At 42.3% G+C, this 16,405-nt stretch overlaps 2 protein-coding genes across 2 annotated transcripts; one reads left to right on the forward strand and one right to left on the reverse strand.

Moving 5' to 3' along the window:
* Window positions 1-987: 987 nt before the first annotated feature.
* Window positions 988-8,460, forward strand: LOC134872739 (putative monooxygenase p33MONOX). Its single transcript, XM_063896162.1, has 9 exons — window positions 988-1,139; window positions 2,214-2,277; window positions 2,846-3,021; window positions 3,976-4,087; window positions 4,402-4,529; window positions 4,793-4,896; window positions 5,083-5,258; window positions 5,932-6,165; window positions 6,993-8,460. The coding sequence occupies exons 2-8, from the start codon at window positions 2,253-2,255 to the stop codon at window positions 6,144-6,146; spliced, it is 936 nt and encodes a 311-aa protein (XP_063752232.1). The 5' UTR covers window positions 988-1,139; window positions 2,214-2,252; the 3' UTR covers window positions 6,147-6,165; window positions 6,993-8,460.
* A 164-nt stretch (window positions 8,461-8,624) lies between these two features.
* LOC134872738 (rho GTPase-activating protein 24-like) lies at window positions 8,625-14,177 on the reverse strand. Its single transcript, XM_063896161.1, has 9 exons — window positions 14,126-14,177; window positions 13,419-13,532; window positions 12,918-13,125; window positions 12,699-12,831; window positions 12,177-12,250; window positions 11,570-11,691; window positions 11,213-11,447; window positions 10,245-11,132; window positions 8,625-9,772 (listed from the first exon to the last, which is right to left on the reverse strand). The coding sequence occupies exons 1-9, from the start codon at window positions 14,175-14,177 to the stop codon at window positions 9,532-9,534; spliced, it is 2,067 nt and encodes a 688-aa protein (XP_063752231.1). The 3' UTR covers window positions 8,625-9,531.
* Window positions 14,178-16,405: the final 2,228 nt, after the last annotated feature.

Here is a 16,405-nt window from a genome sequence, read left to right on the forward strand (position 1 = left end):
AGGTTTTTATAAGGGATTTGTTTTGGTCTATTTATGTCTGACATTAACATAATATAATAAAATAAAATGCAATTTTAAAAAAAAGGTAAAGCTTCCTGTACTAAACTACCACTACTTCTAGTACTAGTATACTACTGCTATTGCTATTTTTCATTGTGTTTATTTGTGTGTTTGTAGGCCTATATGTATGTGGTTTACTACATAATGTGAGGTAACTGTATAATTATAGGCTTATTACATTAAAAAAGTCCAATAAATATAATTCACAAATAAAGCAAGTGTTGCAAAAAAACATGAAATATGAATGTACAATAGAAGAGAAATGCAATAATGGGGGGGGGGGAGCTTAAAAGCAGAAAGCATTAATTCGCTAAATGTTATTCCACCAGAGCTGACAGCCCAATGGATCATTGATAGAATTGAAACCTGTACCAGCCCCTAGGTGGAAACAAACAGCCACTTATGATAAAGCACACCGCCTCCTGCAGAGTGATCCATGCATGTACCTGTATTTCCAGCGTCTCAAAACATTTGAATGTAGGTAGCCCTTCAGGCACTGAATCTTTCCAAATGTTCTGTAAAATATGTCAAATTTCTGCACGAACTGTCACGTGTAAAAGCTGTATCTTTTAATTCACATATATTTAACATATTCTTCTGTAGAATGTTTTTATTTTTGTTTTATTTATTTGTTGCAATTTTATTCACTGAAATATTTAACAATATTTAAAACTGTTTTTGTTTGTATTTTATTTACATGAATGAATGCTATTTAGTAAACCTTTGGTTCTCTTGCTATTATGACTAAAATTATACAAAATCTAAATAAAGATGTATAATTGAATAACCATTGCATCTTTCCGTTAAAGTGAAAAAAAAACACATTTTAATAAAGTTATAATTTGGTTTTTTTCTAGAAAGTATTTTCCACTTCACGTGTCCCTGTAATAAAAACTCAACTCTCGCGATACTCGGCGAGATCAAACAACGTCGTCTAGCGTTCCATTGAGGAAGCAGTTTTTTTATTTATCGCAAAGAATAATGGCTGCTATCCGAGTTCTCTGTTTTCTACGCGGTCCAGTCGACATTGCAGGGTCACAGATGCCTCAGTCGTCTCTTTGAACACTCCTTTTCTTCTGGTAAGTGAAAACAAGGCCCACCACGCTGAGAGCATCCTGTTGTCAGCCGGCTTTAGTCCTCAGATGATGGGACATCTTGTTGTCCTTCATCCAGCGCCGACCGGTTCCGCTATGCGGCGACCCTGCATGCAGCCATCAAACTACACCCGAAAAATGCACAATTGAACCATGCATAGGCTCTCAGTTGACTTATCTACCTAGTAAACGTTGTTTTTAGACATTGTGCATGTGTGTAGTCGAGAGCCTTCAAATCGGCATGAGTTAAAATACACCTAAAGCGCAAATGTGTTTCCTTTCTCACCAAACCGCACATTGTCCTGTTGAATAATCATGAAAGTATGAAATTTTTTAATTACAACTATTGACAAGCTGCATCATTTAATTCTAAATAAATCTGCTATTGTTTAAAATGCAAGGCTTGCTCGATCAGCCCAACCAGACACGATGTAAGCTCGTATTTTGGAGTAAACCTCAGGTGATGCAGCAGCAGTTACGTAATGCAGCCTGTCTGCTATCATCTGGAGTCAGCCTGCAGTCCACAGCTGGTTGTAACAGGATGAGCTCCCTTTCACTCACATGTGCACTATATCTATTTTTCTCTGATTCAAGATGTCATATGCACAGTATCTAAAGTCTAGAAATGGAAATCACCTAAAATAAAAGCTTGAAGTCAATGCTGTTTACTCTACCCGTCGGTCTAACATTACACTTTCATAGAAGGGGTATTTAAATCCTTTGCTTTAGTAAAAGTATTGCTCCTCCTTTCCTCCGCTCTTCCACATTGTAAAATTGGTCAAATTTAAATACAAAAATGTTGCTTTAGTATTAGAAATATTACGTCTCGTGCAATTGTTAAACTATTAGCTATATATTGTTGTGAATAATGCTCCAATGTAAAAGCAGGATTGGTGGTTTAGCTGGAGCTGAATTTGAACGATTAACAAATGACACCTTTCTTAATGGATTCATCTGATTAATTTATGTGAAAATAAAGAAGTGCAGGGATGACATATTATATTTACCTCTGTTTGTATGAATGTATAATAATAATAATATCTCTGTCTCTTTTTTCAGATCCTCTCCTGGTTGATCTTGTTTCTCATTTCTGAAATCATGTCTGGCTCGGGGGACATACCAGGTGAGATTTCTTGCAGGAGATTTAATCACACACACAAAATGCAGAGTGAACATACTACATTAGAACATAAATGAACATAACAGCCAAATGGATAGTGAAGTAAACATTTTCCAGTAGATTATCTTTGTTTTTTAAGCTGATGAGCTGATGCAAATCTTCAAAAAAATGTGCACATTTGACCAGTTGTTGGTGTTTATTTTGTGCCCTGCTCTCATTGGTTAAAAACAGCAATGCTTTTTGGTCTAAGCGAAGGGAAATGACTGTGACGCGTCATGTGATGAACTCTGTTAACTTCCTAAAAAAATAAATCAATAAAAAAATCACTTCCACGATTAGCCAATAAACGCACGTCATCCCTCCTGCTCTTCATCCCGCTGGTGTGCCCGTTGTCCTCCTCTCTGACTGACCTGACAGCATGCAGCTGAAGGGGACGGTGGGCAGCTAATGACTGTCCTCGTTCCAGTGCATTGATTTCAGTCGCCTCCGCATCTCAGTGACGCACTGTCAGCGACACAAAGTGGAGATAAAAGCCGCTGTTGGTTTGTTGACTTGTTGTTTGTGTCCGCAGCCATCGAGGGCCCCGGGATGGGAGCTATGAGGCTTCCCATCGGGATGACGCGGCGAGCCATCAGCTACGACGATAACCTGGAGGCCCCTATGTCCACGCCCCCCCACGACATCAGCATCAACAACCTGTGGAGACGACCCGTCATACCGGAGAGGAAGTTCTCACGCCTGGCTGAGGTAACACACACACACACACACACACACACACCTTGTTTACTAATAAAAGATGCTGTTTTTAAGCAGGATATAGCGGTTAATATACTAAGTAATCCATGCCTGTACCTGTATTTCCAGCATCTAAAAAACATGTAAGTGCAGGTAGCCCTTCAGGCATTGAATCCTTCCAAATGTTCTGTTCAATCTCTGCACAAACTGTCACATCTTAAAGCTGTAAATTAGATTTTAGTTCACATATATTTAACATGTTTTTTTGTAGAATGTTTTTCTTTTCTTTTCTTTATTTTTTACAATTTTATTCACTGAAATGTTTAACAATAATGCTGAGTTGAGACACACACACACACACACACACACACACACACACCAACCTACTTTACTTCTAAATTATGCTGATTGTTCAGTACGATATAGCGTTTGATTTAACGTCTTGAAAGTTTGAGAAGCGCCTACATTTATACGGTTATGTTTTCAAGGTTAGAAATTAGCCAGAATAACTCCAAATACTTTTTAAGGTAATCTGGTGTTTCACTTGTTTAAACAAAAAATAAATATTGAAATCAAACATTCCCATTTCTTTATTTCTGGCTCACTTTTATTTTCTTCGTTACATTTTCTCTATAATGTTGTCTAATTTCCAAATTTAGGATGAATAAAGTATCTTTCTCTTATTTTTTTGATTTAATGTCTCATACTGTGTTATATGTATGCACCAATATTCACCAGAGCTAATTCCTTGTATGTGGAAAGCTTATTTCAAACCAAATTCTGACTCTGAAGGGAATCTGTATATGGTTTTATAGTTTTTTTATTGCATTTTAATAACAATTTAGATGTGATAATAATGGCGTCAAAAATATGGATTGTTGTGGTTTAGGTACCTAAATGAAAGAGCTACGGTCTTATAAACTGTGTGTGTGTTATTATAAGATGGTGTGTTTGTTTTTCCTGCAGGAGGATGAGAGTGGTGCAGTGAGACAGTTCTCTGTGGCGGACAGCGCCCCCTCCAGGTCTCCAGTGGTAGTGAAAACCAAGGCTTCCTCCATCATGAACTCTCTCATCACCAGTATGTCACCTTTTTTTAATTACCATAATATAGAATATGATATCTAGATAAGTTCTGTGTATTTTATCAAATATACCAAGGCTGTAAAATTGATAATGCCATGAACAGGTAAAATATGAAGAACTGTGTTTCTCCGTCTTTAACAAAATTTGACACGTTTATTTTGGTGTTCGGTAAAGTTTTAATCAAAATGACATCTTTATTGTAACGCTTACTCAGATTCAGGATGCCCACAACCACTTTAAAACATTTTGAAAGCCCCAGGGTTCAAATGTTTGTTATCTAAAGATGCATTTGGTTGGTCTCCCCCTCAGAGCAGACCCAGGACAGTGTGTATAGGTTTGAGCAGAGGGCCGGGCTCACCGACACCAGCTACACCCCCCACAAAGGCCTCACCGCTGAGGAGACCAGGCACCACCACCGCATGCCTGAATCCCTGCAGGTAACACTCACTCACTCACTCACTCACTCACTCACACACTCACTCACACACACACTCACTCAAATACACACAACACAGGTTAGGTTATATAATAATGAGGACCATGCGAAAGAAGCACTGTGTCGACCGGTAGAGATTATTGTCTTCATAACGGTAGCTTTTCTCCTCGGATTTCGCTATATTTCAATCTGTCGTATCAAGCTGTTTCGCAAGATTACATTTTAACTTGTCTTGTTGTTGTTGTTGTTGTTGTTGTTGTTTAGAAACTGCAGATCCAGAGCATGGAGGCCAGAGAGGAGCGGCAGAGCTCCTCAGCTCAGTCCACTCCATCAAACACACCACACACCTCTCCAAAACAACAACGCAGGTACAGAAACACATGTTTGTGTTGCAGCAGCATCATACAATACAAGTCATTGCACATTATTAGAAAATAAATACAAAATGAGAAATAAACAATTCTATAAGTATTAACATCTCAAAAAAATAAACCGGCATTTTATATTAATAATATCTATAAGGATATTCAAATGCTCCTAAACCCTGTGTGTAGGGGCTGGTTCGGCAGTACCAGTTCCGATGTCAGCTCCTGCAACAGCAGCGTGGACATCGTAGACCCGGTGGGGGGAGGAGGAGGAGGAGGAGCGGGAGCGGTTGAACGGTGGGGCGTGTTTGGGCCGCGGCCGATGGTCCACAAGTCCACCTCTGACCTGGGATCAGACCCTGCAGGTAAACAGCTTCTCACTCTGTAGTACGAATGAATTGGTTCTTAGCCAAATTCCCATGGCATCTTTTTTTACTAAACTAACCAATTGAAACCCTCTAAAAAGCCGGGGTTTGTTCAGAAGGGTTTGTTATCGGTTACTGCGTGAACACATGGACCTTTTGGACTGATTGCAAACACAAAAGAAAAACCTTCCGTGGTTGGCTTTGACTCACCGTGTGTATGTTAGACATAAAAGGCTGATCAAATAAGAGTTAGAGCTCTGACGGCTGCTGAGACAACATTTAGATTTACACACGACGGACGATTCGGTCGCTTTGGAAACTATCGATATATTTATTTTCACGATGACTTTGGGTGGGTAATTTAAGGCAAGTAATAGATATTTGAGTGGAAATGTGTAAAGAGATAGTTATCTTTGTGAAAAATGTTTCTAGTATTTTATCAATGTGTGATATCATTAAAAAATAACTGAGTTTTTTTCTGCCAACTAAATCAGAATACATATATATTCATAAAGATTTCACAGAGGTAAATACAGTGGCTGATGCAGTAACAACAATCCCATAATCCCACACTGCTTTCCAAACGCTGTCTTTTGTTTGTGTTTTGGTTGAGCGCCCCCTAGAGGCAGAACACGACACATGTCTTATCATTTTTATTTCTATCTTTTCGCAGCCGGCTTTGCGCTGCAGGCGTACCGCGGCGCCCAGAAGCCGAGCCCTATGGAGGTGATGAAGTCGCAGGCCACTCGGCTGGCTGACGGCACCCCCGCTCAGGCCATGGCCCCTCCCAAGATGGAGATCCCCATGGTGGATGGTCGCCGGCAGGGGCCACGGCCACACAAGCTCAAACCCCGTGACATGAACATCCTGACGCCCTCCGGCTTCTGAGCGGACACTACACACTCAGGTCTGATGAAATGAAACGTCTCTGTGCATCCAGTCATGTAAATCCTGCAGATCTGCTTCTGACATTTATAAATGATATCACTGTAACTACCCGGGTCTCATTTTGAGTCATCAAACCCCATCTTTGTTTTACCTCTTTTGGAACTGTAAGACCTTTTGTCTGCTTTGGTGGAAAGTTGCTGTAGAGAGATCCAAGTCAGTCCCTTTTTCAGTGTCTAAAATAAGATCAGTGATGACCACCAGTGTAAGAAAATGTCACGTTTTGTTGTGAGATTGAAAATGTGTGATTACATTTCAGATTTTTAAGCTTTCATGTGACTGCAAACGTTCTAGGGTCCATTCATCTACACTTTTGTCCACCTTGAAAACCTTGTTGTTGAAAACTCGCACATTTTAAACTATTTTAATTCAAATGTTTTCAAATGTCCTTTTATCTGAAATGCTAATTCTTTAAATGTTATGGCAATATATGTCTTCAAAATCAAAAAAGTTGAGTACATTTTTGAAGAAACGTGTAGGAATCGTTGGCTTCTGTTTTCCTCATTTCTTTTGTACAAAGAATCCCCCAAAAATCTCAGAGGATTTTTGTCGAACTACAAAAATGTTATTCCTGCAGAGCTGTAGTATCAGCATCTATGTTGCATGTTAAACTGTGTTAAAACATGCAACCTTGAGGCCATTTCATGCTACTTTTAGCAGCATCTTGGACATTTACATCACAATATTGACTGTCCTCCGTATTTGCATTTGAAATATGTTTTCCATCTGCAATGATTTGAGGTGTGAACTGTGTTGATAATCGCTTCCTCTTTTAATTTGTGCATCTAGCTGCAGCCTGCTGTCATCAATGAATTCAAAATGGGCCGATCCTGGGAGCTATGTCCAGCTGAAGGTGATGGTGATGGTGATGGGTCCCCTGTAAATGCACTTTATCCTCACGATTACCCCCCTCCGACCCGGACCCTCGCAGCCCGCCAGGATGCAAATGACTTTTTCTGTGTTCATAGTCTTAACATCATTCAAAGTAAACTTCATTTGTCTTCTTAAAGGGACATTTCAATAAGCAGAGCAGCAACACAAACTCCCAAACAGTTCCTTAAATTGTAGTTTAATATGAATCAAAGCAACAGAACAAAAATGAAAAAACATTCTCAGGAAATGTGTCCGGCTCCTGCTCACTGAAACTTCTCTGTTCTTTTTATAGATGTTTTTATTTATGGATATTTTATCTGTTACTAGAGCAACAGATTGTGTTCCTTTAGCGATCACACGGTAAAATAACAATGTGTTAAAAAAAATCAGAGCAACATGTGGGGGGCTCACACACCGTCAGACTGCAGTGCTTCAGGGCTTTCTGGTTCAATCAAAATGGAATATGAGGGTTTAAATATTCTTCTAGTTGTCAGTGTGTGAGCTCAGGTTACATGTCTGTACCACAGGTCAGATATGAAGAGTGTGTGTGTGTGTGTGTGTGTGTTGACTGAAGAGAAAGATCCTGCAGAAACCCTGACAGACCTAAAGAGCGTTTCACTTTTGGCATTTTAGTCAATAGACCAACAGGACAATTCTTCTTGTGCTGTATTGCAAACATATCATACCTTCTTTTTTTCAAGGAATCCAACATTGAGTGGTTTATTTGACTAATTTTGTCAATTTCTTTCTGTAGATTTTGCCTAAATTCAACATTTTTGTTGTCAGTAAACTATATTTAAAAAGAAATGAATTCTCTTAGTGTAAGTAATCAGCTGGGGAAGTTTCATGGTGATATGCATTTGTTAAATATTTGACACCTGTAGTGTCTCCTATTAAAGATGAATGCAGAGCCTACCTGCAGTGCTAATAAACAGCTGTTTATACAGGGTTTCTGCAGGAGTGTGTGTGTGTGTGTGTGTGAAGCTTCGTAGAGCCGAGCAAGCGCTATGAATTATCTGTCAAATGAAATCTAGCACCTGGCTGATTATTATCATTTCACTCTTATTGTCAAGTGATTGAAGTCTGTTGCGTGATGTGACACCGCGGTGGAAGTGAAGTGTCATGTTGTTTTCCTCCTGTGACGTCGGTCAGCTGTTCTGATACAAAAGATAACACTCTCAATATGAAATGACTGTTTGTTTGTGCTGTTTGTCCCTTTTTTAAATCTCTCCCTCTCTGAAGTGTCACTCCTGAAGCTCCTCTGTGTGAATTGTCTGTTCAACATTTGATGGTTAAGAGACGTTTTCCTTGTTTGAGCAGACTGTACGCTTTTGGTTTCTTTGCCAAAACGGTTGATTTGAGAATAAATGTGACATTCTCGTCAGTGCATCAGTACCTTTTTTTAATACATGTATTTACTTTCTTATTCCCAGTTAAAAATCAGAATAAACAATGAATTTTTAGTCAACTAGACCCAACCGACGAAGGGACTGATATACATTTTTATTTTCAGTCAAAGCGAAATAATGTTTTATTGCAAAAGCATCTTCATGCAGAGTCAACAGGACTTCCTGTATCTGTCGTTAAGACGATCTGACTTCTTATACACATTTAACTGTAAAAAAACAACATCTGCTCCCTGCTTTTGTTAGACTTTCAGTCTGAAGGAAGTCCTGCACAGCTTATAAAACATGTCATTGAGTAAAGCAGCCAGTCAATAACTTATCATAGTGAAAACCAGTGTGAAGATGTCCATTTGATGCATTTTAGAGTAAACCAGAATGCTTCCATGTTACCATACGCTTGATTATCTTTTTGGACTTTGGTCCTTTGCCGTGTAAAAGAAAGACTACTGTCGACATTCGATAAGTCTGTTTCCTCCTCAGATTTAACAAATGGGGTAAACTTCACCTCTTCTGCAGTCTGTAATTCAAGTTCTCAGAGGCAGACTTCACTACTTTGGCAATGATTTTCCTGTCCCAGACACATCCTTGATGGCGCAGACTGTTCTGAGATGCATCTTGATCTTGTCGGGGCCTGTCCCAGAGGCTACACCTGTAAACATGATAAAAAGGTCGTAGACAAAAGCAGGATACGCTTGTTGGCCTTATCTTAGAAACCAGTCTCAGCGATGTCCAACAAGATTATCAGGAAAACGCGGACGTGGAAGTGAGGAGTCCAACCTTGCAAGACATCCAACGTCCAATCCTTCCCTGCCAACGTCCAAAACTGCTCTTTGATTTCAACCTTTCTTGCACCAAGTCACACTCAACCTACTTCTTTAGATTGTCTTCTGGATCAGACAACAACAACATTTCTGTCTTTTCACAATCGGTTTGATTCCTTCATGGTCTGCCAAAAGGATCCATTCACAGGACTTGGATCTCCTGAAGAGATTCATCTGACTCTCTTACCCTCCATCCTATCCAAAACAAATTCCCCAATCTTTTTATCTTCAGAGAGTCCCTGCTCCTCTTCCTCCTTCCTCTCCTCCTCGTCTCTTGGCGTCTCCATACATCTCGAAGAAGACATGCATCTCTTTCTGCAGCGTGTTGTTTCTTTGGTCGGCGTCCGCTTTGGCTCGATCCATGTTGCGGATCTTGATCTCGGCGACGCTCCTGCTGCGCTTCTGCTGCTCCAGACTGACCCGCAGGATCACCAGCTGCCGCTCCAGGACGTCGTTACAGCGCTCCAACCTGCAGAGAGCCAGAGGGCAAAGTCATTGTTTTGCAAGTCACAAGTCCTAAGTGTTGAGCCTGTTCACTAAATGTATTGATATTTTTGACCCTATCACTGACAATCTGCACCAGTTTTTTGCACCAGCACGATTTTGTACACAAGCGAAATGCTTTTCTAACTGGCACTTGGTAATGTTATGAATAGTTCTTCATAGCTTCTCTTGCAGCTTGATTGGATGCTGTCTGTTCAAACAAAATGGGTTAAGGGTAGACTTGCTAGGAATGAGAAGCACTAACATTAGTTGATTCAGGAAAATAATCCCTTATTGTCTTGAATCAACTTCAATGAATCATCAATTGATTTGTCGCTCACAAGACTCAGGAAAGTATTTCAAAGGCCAATTGAAGTCAAATCTCATTTGTGAAAAACCACTTTAAATAAAAGCCACTTTAGGTATTCCAATATGTAAACATCCTCCTTGTGCCTCACCTCTGCATCCTGGCCTGGTACTCGGCCTTCTGCTTGTCCATCTGATCCTGCAGCTCGGCCAGGAGTGAGTGAACGTCCCCCGGCTGTGACGGAGGCTCAGGCTCCTGGGGTTCTGGGGGACCGGAGGGGAGGAACACTTCAGAGCTGCCCGTACTGAGAGGACTCTCGCTCAGTAAAGAACCAGAGGCCAGGGAGGTAGGGTGGTGGAAGTGGGCATCTCCATCATGATGGTCATTGTTGTCTTCATGATCGTCACTGTCACTGGTTTCCTTTTCCGCTTCTGGACTTGAAGTTAACCTCTTAGGTGTCTTTGGAGATGTGTCGGGGCTAACCGCTTCCCCAGCGTCACTGCTCTCGTCCAACGGTAGCACCTCGCAGGAAGACCATGAAGAGGAGGAGCCCCTCATCTGCCCCGCCTCCTCTTCACCGGGTCCAATATGGCCTCCTGGATCCTTGGCTTCATCTTCTTTCCTCAGTGCTCTTTCCAGGTTGTCGTAGGCCGAAATGTTGCTGTCCTCCTGATCCTCATTGCTGCTGCCCCCGCTGGATGATCCTGGCATTGCACCATTTTCCTCTGGAGCATCAGAACTCCAGTAAGAACCGCCGGCTTCTTCCGGGTTTGGCCAGTCCTTGGCCCAGCTCAAGAGCATCGTTCTTGGCTGGAGTTGCTCTTTTAGCTGGAGGCTCGTTGAAGAGTCTTGAACATTTGCAGGGGAAGGTCCCCGGCCAGCATGACCCTGGTGGTAATCTATGTCGGGTCTTTCAGAGGTGCTGGAGGAGGGCAGTGGGTAGAAGCAGTTTTCTGGATGGGAGGAGGTGTATCGATGGCCGAGACGTCTCTTCTGGTCTGAGGACAGGTCGGATTTGGCAGCAGCAGAGTAGATGCAGCTAAAGAAAGCAAAGCAACAGAGGTTAGCCTTCAATGTTCTACTTGCCTTTCAAATTGTTCTGCTGCAGGTCAGCATTACCTGGGATCTTGTTGGTCTGCGGCAGACTGTCCTGGTTCTCTGGAGCGCTCGACGATGAGCGGCATAGACAGCTGGCGGAGGCAGGGCGTCGGGTGGAGGTGAGGATGCCTCAGGGCACTTGGCGATGCATGGGAACCGCCAGGTGGACGGGCGGAGATAAGTGAAGGGATTTTGGCGAACAGAGGTTCATGCTCTCTGATGAGCTCCAGCATCAGAACCTGGACCAGTGCTGCTCCTACAGGACAGGCAGAGGAAGAAGAAGTGACCCTTCTTCTAACTTTATTACCTCGGTAAACATTTTCCTAAAGAGTCTATGGTCTCAATCTTGAGTTAACATGTTCACATTTTGCAATCTACCTCCCATGATGCTTTGTGGGTCTTCAGCTTTGGCTCGGAGGATGTTCGGCCCAAACACGGTGGCCAAGTTCTGACCGCTCATCTTGTTGCTGCTGGAATAACTCTGGACCTCGTATAAAAACCTGAAAATCAGACAAAGAAACCACCAGTAATTCCCTACTTACTTTCTATTGTTAAACATTTGGGTACGACTTTACAATAAGACTACCCTTATAAAAGATTTCTTAATTATGTTGTGAACACTTTATAAATCATTAATAAGCTTTAATAAGACAAGAGATAAACAGGGCAACTGAGACCGGTTGCTTGCCAAATAGTGAGCCCACATTTATCTGTACTGCTCAGCCTTGTATTGAATACTTAGCTTAAGAGATGCCAAGAAACATCAAGATGGATGGGGGGAGAATCCACTCATTGATCAACAGATACCAAGGATGCTGTCTAATGAAGAAGAGGAAGGAAGCTAGGTAGCCAATATAAGGCTTAGTCATGTTGCCAAATAGTGAGCCTGTGTCGATGTATGAAAACTATTTTAGAACTGGTTTATAAATGGTTCTTAATGGTTAATAAAGTCATTAACGTCCCTTTTATTATTTACAGATCTTACTGGCAGATGAAGTTGAGCAGGTTGAAGTTTGCAACAGGCAACTCATGAAGAAGACTCCTCAACTCCCCCGAAACCTGAAAGAGAGGAGTAATAAAAGGAGGATGAGTAAGAAAAGGGTTTAAGAACCGAACTGAACCTGGATATTCATGATGTAGGTTTTAGAACATTTTTATGAATACTTTGCAGATGTTTTCTGAAAGTTTAAAGAACAACTTAACCTCAACCTTGCTGTTGTAGCACGGTATCATTTTCAGTTTCAGTTCATAATAATACCCTTTGTTGGGTAAACAATAGTCGTGCACCTGTAAACACACCCTGCAGGGATGTCACACTCTTGAGAGTCCACCTGTAGAGGTCAGTGAAGACACATCTTGAGGTGGTGTTGAGCTGCTCTTTAAAGAGACCCTTGGGTTTTCCCCTTCCTGTAGTGTGTTAGTGCATGTAAATGGTCTGCAGAGGCTATAATCCCCTGAACATGAGTGTAATAGTAGTGGATAGTGTTGTGCACAGAGCTGCAGTTACCAGCCCTCGATCACTGGCCAGCTTCTGAGCACAGAGCAGGAAGTCCTGGTAGCGTCTGTAAGGAACCAGAGGCTCCGGCAGCTGCCTGAGGTACAGCTTCAGCAGGGACGCCACCGTGTGGACGTCTGTGCTACTGCAGGACAAACACAGCGAGGTAAGACCCTTTGGAGCACAATCGATAAGAACATATTAAGGCTGAAAGCAGAGGGGTTTATAGACCTGTCAAAAGACGGTCTCTCCCCAGCATCGAAAGCCTCCTGCAACTCTTTGACCAGACTGGACTGTCCCGGCTGACGAAACAAGCCCACCTCGTGCAGACCCTGTTCCCGGATGAAGGTCACACACTGCTCCACCACCAGCGGAACCAAACGCACACCATAGCGTCGCTCATACAGCACCGTCTCCTCCAGACGCTGACCAAAGACCCCTGCAAGGGAGGAGGATTTCAACTGGAGGGCCGTCACATCCAATCAGAATCAAGCGTACAGGTAGGCTCAGGTAAACACCTTTTAGATTGCTAGAGAAGACAACCTGTCACATCAGCTCCGCAATGCTTTATTATCAGGACATTTGTCTCCTTATAATATACTCTATATATAACTATTCCTCTGGTGTTCCACATCCAACACCATTTTCTCTATAATCCACAGCATCAACAAAGCCAAATGTTTAAAAAAGAAGTCTCCCACAGTGATGATGTCACATCAACAGGGCATGTACCTGTGAAAGGGATCCAGACCCCCTTGTTGAGGCTCTTCAGCCACTCGTCCCCCTGCCCGGCGCTGTTAGAGAGGAAGAAATACGAGCCAGGGCTGGCCAACACGTCTCTGTTTCCTACACAGACAGACAGACAGACAGACAGACAGACAGACAGACAGACAGACAGATTTAAAAGACATTTCCTGTCAAAAATAATATTTAGTCAGCAAGTAATAGATAACATGTTTTGGGTAACAAACCCATATCTGGCTACCATCACACACACACACACACACACACACACACACACACACACACACACACACACACAATCCATCTTCATCTTGTTAACACACTTTTCCCCCTTCTCTGTCCCCTCATGCTTCAGTGTCTGTCCTTCTCAAAGTCACATCACACTCACTACATGTATGAAGCAACACACACACGAACACACGAACACACACATTCACCTCCGATAAAGGAGCCTGAGTCAGCATTTTACAGACGCCACTGAAGGGCGACACAAACACACAACTAGAGTTCAAGAGGGATTAACAAAGTGTGTGTGTGTGTGTGTGTGTGTGTGTGTGTGTGTGTGTGTGTGTGTGTGTGTGTGTGTGTGTGTGTGTGTGTGTGTGTGTGTGTGTGTGTGTGTGTGTGTGTGTGTGTGTGTGTGTGTGTGTGTGTGTGTGTGTGTGTGTGTGTGTGTGTGTGTGTGTGTGTGTCACCTTTGTGGCCTGTTCTGTCATGTTTCCAGGACTTGAAGCAGCTGAGTCCCATGCTGCAGCGCTCCTGCTCGTTTGCCCAAAAAGAGGCAAATATTTGAACGTTTCTTTTGCAGACTTTTGTGAAAGTTCCGAGGGTGAGAGCGCAGCGCTGCAATAGTAATCACATGTATTGTGTCTTTCTTTGACTAAATGGAGACCCTACAACCCAACAGAGTATCAGCTCTTGGTTTTTAGCATCTCTGTAGTTCCTAGAGGAAAGAGATGTTAAAAAAAGAGACTTTCTTGGTGGATACAGAAACTTAAATACAGGTTCCTGCTGGATAGTTAACTTTAAATGATGGATTCAAGTTCCTTTGGGTGGATTTATTTACAGGGTTGTCCTTAGATGTTCAATTCCTAGAGGGAAATTGTCTTAGAATAACTTAACTCTTGGTGGATATAATGCCTTAATGTGAGATTTTAGAGGCTGGAAACCCTTTACAAGCGTGTGAGAAGAGTGAATATTCAATGATTTGAAGGCTTCCAGGTAGCTGCACAGTTCCTGGTTGATTTGAACAGTAAAAACACAGTATCAGTAGGAAGTTCAGCCTTGAAAAATATCTAAATTCAACATTATTGAAAGGTTTCAGAGCTCATAAAGCCTTGACAAGAAGCTCATGGTAGATACATTTATTGGAAGGTTTTCATGACTTAAAAAGTTCTGTCTTGATAAACATCTCGAAGCCCAAAGAGATGGGGTTACTGCTAGATCCTGAGGGATGTAAAGTCTTCACAAGAGGTCCTGTGGGGAAAAGCAATGTGAAGAAAAGTCCCAGGATGATGCAGCATTTCCCAGCTGTCCTCTGACTATTCAGAACATATCTCTCCTTGGAAATCCCCATTGGCAGTTTCCGTTGATTCATTTAAGAGACAAATTCAGTACAGAATGTTTAAAAGAAACGTAAGAAAATGATCCCGAGTTGCTCATGTGGAGACGTCAGAAGAGATTATTTTTTTTGGTCAGGATTTACCTAAAAATCTTTAAGGGGTGCACCGATGCGTATCCACAGCAACAGACACAAGTTGATGATTTCTAAAAGGAGCTGTAAAGCAGGAGGAGTGAGATGTCTGACTTCAGCTTCCTCTCTTTGGATGACTGGTCCCCATTTCTCTCTCTCTAGTCTCTTCCAACGTCCATGGAGTCAAAGCTACTCCATCGTCCCAGAGGAAGGAGACGATCTTAGTATTCCCTCCTGCATCCTCCCTCCTTCCTTGTCTCCCTCTCTGTCCTTAGCTCCTTAACTCCATCTCCAGAGGACAGTGCCTTCGTCCTCCCTTTTCCCTCTTCTTCTTCCTCCTCTCCGTCCCTTCCTTCCTTCCTTACTATCCGTCTCCCCCGTTGTCCCTTCTCTTTGTCCCCGTCTAGCTCGTCCTTCTGTCTTATTCCCACTATCCTCACCCTTTCTCTCTCTCTCTCTCTCTCTCTCTCTCTCTCTCTCTCTCTCTCTCTCTCTCTCTCTCTCTCTCTCTCTCTCTCTATGTCCATTTCCCAGCAGTGTGTGTGCCCCTTGTTGCCCCCCTCCCCATTTACCTCATCAATAACCATGCTGTGTGTGTGTGCATGAGTGTGTGTGTGTGTGTGTGTGTGTAGGCTGTGCATTAGCAAAATTGGTTCTCTGCGACGCAGCGCTGTTTTACCAAAGTAATCACAGCTGATGGTGAGAGAGGGAGAGAGAGAGAGATGATCTGGCTCAAATTCTGCTGCTGCTGAAGTATGGCCTGCTGCAGCGCGCACACACACACACACACACACACACACACACACACACACACACACACACACACACACACACACACACACAGATATACACTGTCACCATCATTCAAGTGGACATAAAAGGCTCGTCGGCCCAGTCAACTTTTGAACTCAATTAAAGTATATGGAAGCTCTCTTCTTCTCTCAATACTGTCCGATTCAATACACCTTATTGGTGTAAAATACTGCTCAGTTTACGGTGTAGGCTACGATACAGGCGATCAAATATCAAGGTGCGACAGTACGGGCAGAAACATCATTCTTCATTGTGCTCTGAGTAGTGGAGAAACATCCAAAATCCACATTCAGGTCTTTAGTTTGTGGATGGCTCTTAAATGAACCAAAAGGTTAGATAAAACCACCTTTACAGATTCAAACATAACCTTTCAGAAGATGTGAAATGGAAAAGCTATTGTGTTAGTATAAGTAGACAACTGGGAAAGTTTCACACTGATATATATATATATGTATATGTAGTGGCAAAA

This window comes from Eleginops maclovinus, chromosome 11, assembly GCF_036324505.1.
Source record: "Eleginops maclovinus isolate JMC-PN-2008 ecotype Puerto Natales chromosome 11, JC_Emac_rtc_rv5, whole genome shotgun sequence".
Classification (NCBI taxonomy): Eukaryota; Metazoa; Chordata; class Actinopteri; order Perciformes; family Eleginopidae; genus Eleginops; species Eleginops maclovinus.